This window comes from Phaseolus vulgaris, chromosome 9 (genome assembly GCF_051622355.1).
Source record: "Phaseolus vulgaris cultivar YP4 chromosome 9, ASM5162235v1, whole genome shotgun sequence".
In the NCBI taxonomy this organism is placed as follows: Eukaryota; Viridiplantae; Streptophyta; class Magnoliopsida; order Fabales; family Fabaceae; genus Phaseolus; species Phaseolus vulgaris.
In genome coordinates, this window is record NC_143506.1 from 12,533,199 (window position 1) to 12,542,331 (window position 9,133).

The window sequence follows — 9,133 nt, forward strand, 5'->3', positions numbered from 1 at the left end:
TAAATATTATATTAATTAAAGCTCTCACAAACTTTTTTTTTCACTTTTTACTTTTTTGATTTAATTCAAAAAAATTACTTTTCTTTTTCTCTCTTCCTTTCTTTAAGTTCTTTAAAACTATTGAAAAAAAATATTACCTTCAAATAAAAAAAATAAGGATTGTCTCAATTTTCAATGGTCTAAAAATAAGGCATTTTTTTACCGCTCACTTTATAACATGATAAAAATTATCATTTAAAAAAGAAACACCAATTAAAAAGTTATAAATATTATTAATTTCACTTCATCTTGCATTTTATCTTCTTCAATAAGTTAATTTTTCAGTATTTAGATATTAATTAGCTAGTTATTATTATTTTTTATAACTTTTCACTAATAATATATCATAATCTCTTATAAAGTGATAAAAATCTATTAATCGTTTATCTTGTTTGATCTCTAACTTAATTAGCAAATGTCCAAAAATCACATGTTGTACAAGAAATACATACTCATTATTCAATACTCCAATATATATATATTTTTCTCTGATATAAAACTTTTAATAACTTGACTGTTGATTTTTTTTATAAGTAAATCTCTATTTGGTTTCCAATAAATAATTTGACTTTCAAATTTTGGAAGACTCAATTCAGGTATCACTCTTTTTCACCTAAGATAAACAATATTTTTTTTTTCCGACAAGAACATTCATGGGTTCTCGGGTAAAGTAAAACTTTGATTTTAATATATTATCAATTTTGAATCTTATTGAGCTTTACCTTTCATCCATCAAATTAAAATAAAAATTCACATCATCATGAATGAAAAGTTTTACATTAAATGGGTTACAAATATGCAAATTGATTTTGAATGATGTGTTGTGAATTATTTTTCATTATTTTATTTTCTTTGGTATTTTTTTGTTTTATGAAAGACCTGAACAAACTTTTAGAGGACAAAAAGTTGTCCGTTGATAAGTCAAAGACTGAAAAAGAAAAAAAGATGTAAAGATGATCACTACCACGTACCAAACATTCTTTTTCATTCTTAACCAAAAAAAACGCGTCGTAGCAATTCGGGTCGGGCAAGAACTTCCGGATTCTAAACGCAGTCGTTTTACTCTGCTTTATAACATCGGATCCGGTCTGTAATTTGGGGGGTACTTTCGTAAAAGGATAGATTGCGCGTAGTTTCCATTAATGATTGTGACGGGACTCTCTCCTCTTAGTTAGTTGCAAACACAAATTCATTTTTTTTTTCATTTTTTTTGTCATATGCTTTGTAACATTCTCTTTAATGTGACATTAAATTGAAAATAAAAAACATATAAATAGCTTTTTAGTTATATTAAAAATAGAAAAAAGTAGCATCTTTTAGGGAATAAGGAAAAGCAGGTGAAGAAAAATGGTAGCAGTAACTAGTCAGAACCAATCCTCCAACTTCGTTATGACTTTGTACTTCTGAAAGCTAAAATTGCTACCAAATATGGTAGATATGTGATAAATGATTTGTTCTTAGTTCTTTGAAAAGTGTGTACAAAGCAAGAAATGCAAATGGACTCAGCAAATGATTTGTTTGTTGCTGTAACAAAGAAAATTTTCCGGCGAACTCTTGGATTTGTCTTTCAGAATTTGTTGAAACATCAATTCGTTTTTTAAGGGATTAATTATTATTCTGTTTGTTTTGTCAAAGCAATACCATATTTTATTGCGACTCATGCATTGATTATTTCAATAAAAAATAGAAACTACTCAATTACCTGCATAATTTCAATATTTATACAGAGCAAAAATTTTCAATCATACATACAAAATTTAATCAAACATATTAATACTTTTTTTTCCTATATATATTTCTTAAGAGAAACATAAAAATGCACAAAGTTGAGTTTGAAGAGAAAAAAAGATGTTAATTGATGGTGGATTTTGAATGAGTTGTGAAATATGATTTCATTGAATATTTAAATTCGAAATAAAATATTTATTTTGGGGGGTCATTGGTTTCACTCGCTTTCTCTCTGTATCTCAGTTTCTGCTTTGTTTCCATTCCATGTGCACCTTATTTCCTAACACCTCTCTCTCTCTCTCTCTCTCTCTCTCTCTCTCTCTCTCTCTCTCAGTTCCTCAAAGATTCACGGGTTGCTCCTTTTTTGTGATCGGTGAGTTTCTGGCTCTCTCTGTCTTCTTTACTGTACTTCATCATGCTCATTCTCCAAGTGATTCTACACCATTTTTCTTCACTTTTGCTGCAATCACTTGGTGGTGTTAAGATTTGAGTTCTGACTGCAATAGCTTTTATCCAAATAAGCACACAAGATGGTGAAGTGATGTAAAGTTGATAAAAAGTATGCAAATTTGAGTGTTTTTTTTTTTTTTATCATGGAGAGTAAAAAAATAAAGTTTTGGAATCTGGGTTTGCTGGTAGGATTTGGATTTAATTATGGGTTTTGGATTTGTGTGATTATAACTGCAGTGTAACTTGGTATGAAACCATTTGCACAGAAAAATGCAGTCCCTTTCAGCTTTGAATGTCAGTTAATTCTTGATTTAATGAATGAGTAGACAGGGAATAAGATCCATATTTTGGTTTATGTCATGTATTTTTTCAGTATATATTCTTCAGCTGTATTTACCTGAAATAATCGAGAAGTCATATTCCATAGTTGCTTCTTAATGAAGCATTTCCACCCATCAGAAACCAGAAGGGCAGGGGCAAACACCAACGAGAGCAACAAAAGGGAATATAAACATTATTTTTGCTTTTACTGGAATATATGTTAATTTTTTAAGATGTGAGAGAGCCACTTCATACCAGTCTACTGTTGATGATTTGATGCAGGGAATTAGTACATCTGTTAGAATTGTATACCTTGACAAAACATGAAAAACATAAAGAATATTTACTTGAGCCCTATCTATCCATTCTTTTAAAATGCTGATGTGGAATAAATTTGAACCATATGTAGTGAAGGGGGACAAAGATAGAGTGGGTAGAAAAAAAAGGAGAGAAATGCTTTTAATTTCTAACTGGTACAATTTTGTGCCTGAATCATCTGAAGCAAAAGAAGATAGATAATATAATGTAGTTTTAAGGCTAAATCACTTAAAATATCTTGGCATGACTGTAAGTGTTTGATGCTATGTAGCAGGGAGAAATAAGAGTACCAAATAAGCTTGCTCGAGACCATAGTGAATTACTTCGAGCTCAATCTCACTATTCTCCTTCTTCTGGTGTGGGGACAGAATAATAAAACAAAGCAGGTAAGAAAAAGAGATTATGCAATTTGGTTCTTTTTTTTATCGTCGTGGCAACGCAATAGACATTATTTTGTTTCCTTTCATACATGTAGTGTTAATAGCTTCTTTGGTATTATTATTTTGAGAGTTATCTGAGCTTTGAAATTTTTTTATACTGGCTGAAATTTCTCTAAAATGCGTAAGAGATTATCAATGCCTGTTTTAACAATCTCATTTTGTATTTTTTTTGCCGAGCATTGCAGAGTTATGGTGCTGGATTTATCTTAAAGAGTACAGTTTTATCTTCCTATACAAGCAATGGTTGCAGAATCATGGTTTCGTAGTCTGTGGAAAGCTCCTCGGAAGCATGATGCTAATTCCGAGAAGGTGGTCATTGAGGTATTAGCATTTGAAATAGCAAGTTTGATGTCTAAGCTAGTTAATTTATGGCAGTCTCTGAGTGATAAACAGATTGTTAAATTGAGGGAGGAAATCACAAATTCGGTGGGCATAAGAAAGCTTGTCTCAGATGATGATCATTTCATTGAACGTTTAATTTGTTTGGAGACACTTGAGAATTTGGCACATGTGGCGGAGTTTGTGGCTAGGCTTGCTAAGAAATGCAGCGAACCAATTTTGAAAGGTTTTGGAAATGCCTTTTACGACTTCATCACTGCAGGCATTGATCCATACGGGTGGGAATTTAGTGGCAAGAAGATGGAAAAAAAGATTAAAAGGATGGAAAAGTTTATATCAACTAATGCAAGTTTGTATCAAGAGATGGAAGTGCTTGCGGATCTTGAGCAAACTTTTACAAGAGTGAAGGCTAACGGTGAATCAGATGGTGTAACTTTAATGGAGTACCAGAAGAAGGTTGCATTGAAGAGGCAGGAGGTAAAGCACTTACGGGATATTTCTTTGTGGAACAGGACGTATGATTACACAATACTTCTTTTAGCAAGGTCCTTATTCACAATATTCTGTAAGATCAATTATGTATTTGGAATTCAAGAGATGGTGGGTGTTGGTGGAACCAATAATTCTAGTGTCCTGAACACAGATTTCATTTATAGAAGTCAATCTGTTTCCACATTATTGCAATCTTCTTTCAACCCATCACAGAATAGTAGTGTTGCCAGATTTTCTTCAGGACCCCTTAATGCTATTACTGCCAGATCAGGTCCAATTGGTAGAACATCAAATAAAACAAGCATTTCTAAGTTGGGTCCTTTTGGTGATTCGTCCACAAAGTCAGGCCCGATTTCAGGAAAGTATACAAGTGTCAATTTTTACTCAGGTCCTCTTGGAAGGAAATTGAATCAATCAATACCTGTTGCTGGAAGAAATAAAAAGAGCAAGATTTGGAGGTTTTATGGACACTCTACTGCTATAAGTGGGAAGGAAGCTCCCACAAGATCCAGTCGACTGACTCAAGTAGGACCTTTCAAAGGATGTATCGCTTGGGACAATTCCTTATTCACTGACTGCCAGTCAAGTACAAATGGTGTTCATCATGGAATTCAGAATTCCAAAGATGTTAATTCAAATCCTCTTGGGCCTGCAAAAGTAATTCATCATACTCAATCAGTCTTCAAACCTCTACGCAAGCTATTGAATCCTCCACCTGAAACCCTGGGTGCTGCTGCTCTGGCACTGCACTATGCAAATGTTATCATTGTGATTGAGAAGCTAGCAGCTTCTTCACACTTGATTGGTCTCGATGCAAGAGATGACCTGTACAACATGTTACCGAGACGTGTCAGAGCTGCCCTTAAGACCAAATTAAAGCCATTTACCAAGACCATGGCTTCATCATCATCATCATCACCATCATCAATCTATGATCCAGTTCTAGCAGAAGAGTGGAATGATGCAATGTCAAGCATACTGGAATGGCTGGCACCACTTGCTCATAACATGATAAGATGGCAGTCTGAGAGAAGTTATGAGCAGCAGAGCTTTGTTTCCCGGACAAATGTGATGCTGGTACAGACCCTTTACTTTGCAAATCAAGATAAGACAGAAGAAGTAATCACTGAGCTTCTTGTTGGTCTGAATTATGTCTGGAAATATGGTAGGGAGCTTAATGCAAAAGCTTTGGCAGAGTGTGGCAGTTTTAGGGTAGACAGTGAATATCCTAATCTGAATGGATAAATAATGTGTATCAAGGTTGTGGCCATTTCCTACAGGAATCCAGTTCCTTGCCAGGGACGAGGACTAGCAGAAACATCAACCATCATTCTCGTTAAATCAACAAATGAGAATCTAATGCTAGCTGAAGTTTGAGAGAAGTACCTATGTATTCATTATTGTGGAAATTTAGTATCAAAATGCGTACCTGGTGAGGAATTTTTTCTATCATTCATCGATAATTTTATTGGATGAGTTACTAGCTGCTAGAACTTGGTTGGCTTGTCTCATCTTTGCAATGTTGGCCTTCTTCCTTGATGAGTTCCTACTTCTTACATGATGTTTAGGGTGTGCATAATTATCAACATTATTACATATTAAATTGTATAGTGAATGAATGGTTATTCTGCAATATCTTCTGAATTTATACTATTCATAGCAAGTACCATAATCTATTTTTATTGTATGCTAAAATTGCTTAAAGGTCGTTGTGTCTCTCTCTCTATATATATATCTCATAGTTCCACGATATAAGTATTACAAACCCATCTGCGGAGTAATTTGTATATCTCAAATCCATACTACCCACCTGTTTACGGTAGATTTACTTTTAGTCAGCGTTTGAATGAAAGTTTATAAGAGAATAATTATTTTTTAAGAGAGTTTAAAATACATTTGATGAAATATGATATGATTGGATAAAAAAAACTGAGTTTTACTTTAAAATTGTAAAAATTCAAATAAAAAATAAAAAATTGAATTGTTTTACACCTCTTTCTTCTCTTGTGTAGTCTCTTATTTTTCTCTTCCATCACGCTTTCTTCTCTCCTCTCTATTTGTTCTTTATTGTCTCTCACACTACCCTCCTCGGTGAGTTGTAGTTTAGTGTTTTTTATTTCATCTGCAAATATTACCTGTTGTAATTAGTAGGCGGCTGTAGCGATACGTTGACACTGTCACGTACAACAACCGCTGAGGTGACATGACGTGGCAAAATTTAAATTATTTTAATGAATTGTGGGTCCACAATTAATTTCAAATTTTGGAGTTTCATTTTGAATTTTCTTTTTCGTCCACTCGTGGTTTTCATTGTTCTCGACATTTTTGGTCCTGCTCTCGTGGTTTTCATTGCTGTCGTCGATCGTCTTGCTCTTGTTGGTGGCGTCGCCGTTTTTGCTTTGGTGGTGGAGGTTTTTTTGCTTGTATTTTGTGGTTTCTCCGGCATTCTTGAGGCGCTGTGATCAGTGGGTGTGTTGTTGGCGGTTGCTGCGGTGCGGGGCGTGGTGGTGACATTGAGTAATGAGTGTATCTTCGAAGAAAGGTAGGATTTTTGTGGGTTTAGGGTAACCATTTCTTTTTTTCTTTCTTGCATTATGTGTTATTTCAGTTGCCATACATGGATTTGTTGTGGTTAGAAGATGATTTTTTGTGGTCAAATTGGTGGGAATTTGATTTTGTTTTGGTAGTTTGTGTTTGGGTTTTATGAATGATACGTATCTCTCTTGTATTTAGGGTGTGAGGCTTGTGCAATTCTGGGTCTGCAATTGGAGAAGCTTTGTGAGATGGGGGAGATTGTGCGCATTTTTGGTTGGAGGTATGTGCTGAAGGTTGAGGATGAAGTGAAGGAACAATGTGAGGATATTGAGAACGGAAAGAGGGGCAAACGGAAAAGTAATAAACGTGCGAGGCAGAAAGTACTGAAGAAGAATGTAAAAAGGGACAGGTTCTAGTTCTTGGAAAACAGAGTCAATAAACCCCAAGAACACCAAGAAGTAGAACCGCAAAGGGGTTTAATAGAGTCACAAAATCAGGTGATGCAATATTTGGTAGAATCTTTATTTTGATGTGGTTGGTTGTTTTTTTCTTGGCAGGGTTTAGTGTTTGGACCCACTATATGTGTTTACAGCATGGATTATAAACTCTCTTTCAAATGGTCATTTTGAGAATTCAGACTGTGATCAAATTGTTGTACCTGATGTCAGTTGCAATGGCCCTCCTAATCAAATTGTGTTGAACATGACCGAATATGGCTTTATATTTTAGATTAACATTGTTATTTTAGAGTGTATGCTTATCTGGTAATGCCAAAGTGTATCTTAACTTTTTTTAGTCGTATTGATTTGCATGTGCATATACAGACAAGGGTGCTGGGAATATGACGTTAAAAATGGAATGACATAAAGGGACGAACTAGGTTTTGATTTGACTTGGTATATGAGAGGAACCCGAGTTTGTTTAAGATTCAACAAGGTGAATAGGTTTGTTTATTATTTTTTTCTTTTTTTCCTCAAAATAATTGTAGAAAATGTTCATTTTTTCCAAAATAAAAACACTAATCCTCTATTGTATTGTTGGGTGGTGTAGGATCGATATGAGATTTGGACGCCACGCAGCCGTCAACGCGAAGCAGCGACTCATTCGCACTGGTACTCGCATCGTTTCATTTGACGTGGAGCTCTTGAAGTTCCCGGTGCTCACAGAAGTGACTATGAGGTCTGTTTCCTTTCTCTGCTTTTTATTATTATCTTAAAATAATTCAAAGGAATTGCAGATTCTAACTTCTAAGTATAGGGTTCTGTTGCTTGAAGTGACCATGCCAGGTTATTTCTTAATTGTGTAGTTTAAGATCTTTTTTTGTCTATAGGTTGAAATTTGTAAAGCAAATATATTTAAATTGACCTCAGTTTATAAATTGACCTCAGTTTATGGATTCTGTGAATTTTGGTCTTAAGTTTTGGTGTTTCCTTTTGTTTAGTTTCTGGATTCTCGGGATTGTAGTCTGTGATTGACTGATGTATTCTACTTGTACATGGGCATGTGGTTCTATCCCTTAAAATGTCTTACTATTCATAGTGAGATTATATATATTAATAATTTTTGCTTGTTGTCTTCATTATATTTCACTGCAGGACATCAGTTTGGGTATTTGTCTTTGGTGATGTTGGGACAAGTCCCTTATACTTTGAGTGTTATGTTTAAAAAGGCCCCCATTATTGGAAATGAAGACATTCTTGGAGCTTTATCACTTGTCTTGTCACCTTAATCCTGATTCCATTGTTGAAGTATGTCTTGGTGGTTCTGTTGGCCAATGATGATGGTGAATATATATTAAAAGTAAATGTTCTAAAATAAAGCATAGGTACTTACATCCTCAAAATCATACTTGTTCTGAAACCTTTGGAGGTGGTACTTTTGCCTTGTATTCCTTGATCTGTCGTCATGCTAAGGTTAGTCTTCTTGTCAATCAGTCACTAAGGGTTCTCGTCAACAGTCACTAAAGGTGGACAAAAAATTCAAATTACAAAATCCAATCCATAATTATCAAAATCTATATTAGTTTTAATTCATTTAAATGAATTTATCTCAAATCCATAATTATCCAAATTCATATTAGTTTTAATTCATTTAAATGGATTTATCTCAAATCCAAATCCATATTTTTGGATTTTAAATCCAATTCATTTAATTGGATATGGATTAGATATAGACTGGATACATTTTTCGATTATCCAAATTACATTTTGGGTTGGATTTTGACTTGGCCCGATCTAGGTTGAGCCAAGACAATTTGGGTCAAGGTTGAGCAAAGTTGGCTCAAATCCACGTCGAGTTGAGTCGTCTGGCCTCAAGTCGAATCGAGTCGGAATGGGCCAAAGTCGACCCAAGTCATTCCAGGCCAAAGTTGAGCTGAGGGGTCGATAGTGAGTTGACCCGAGTTGGTCGGGGTCGATATCGAGCCGAGTTGGCCCAGACAAATGTCTAGTCGAGCCGGTCCAACCCCATGT

General features: G+C 34.6%; 1 protein-coding gene and 1 long non-coding RNA gene across 4 annotated transcripts; both read left to right on the forward strand.

Moving 5' to 3' along the window:
* Positions 1–1,537: 1,537 nt before the first annotated feature.
* On the forward strand, positions 1,538–5,760 carry LOC137820429 (type-1 restriction enzyme mjaxp r protein (DUF668)). 3 transcript variants are annotated; one of them, XM_068624518.2, is made up of 3 exons: positions 1,538–2,140; positions 3,131–3,242; positions 3,482–5,760. In XM_068624518.2, exon 3 carries the CDS (start codon positions 3,537–3,539, stop codon positions 5,370–5,372), a length of 1,836 nt encoding a protein of 611 aa, XP_068480619.1. In that variant the 5' UTR covers positions 1,538–2,140; positions 3,131–3,242; positions 3,482–3,536; the 3' UTR covers positions 5,373–5,760. The 3 variants fall into 3 exon arrangements, with proteins under 3 accessions (XP_068480619.1, XP_068480618.1, XP_068480622.1); XM_068624517.2 differs by having other exon boundaries at positions 1,858–2,140; positions 3,128–3,242; XM_068624521.1 differs by having other exon boundaries at positions 2,136–2,326; positions 3,128–3,242.
* Positions 5,761–6,222: 462 nt separating this feature from the next.
* LOC137820432 (uncharacterized) lies at positions 6,223–8,595 on the forward strand. The gene is made up of 5 exons (XR_011082625.1): positions 6,223–6,669; positions 6,861–7,159; positions 7,487–7,598; positions 7,713–7,841; positions 8,258–8,595. It is a non-coding gene; the product is annotated as an uncharacterized LOC137820432 (long non-coding RNA).
* Positions 8,596–9,133: the final 538 nt, after the last annotated feature.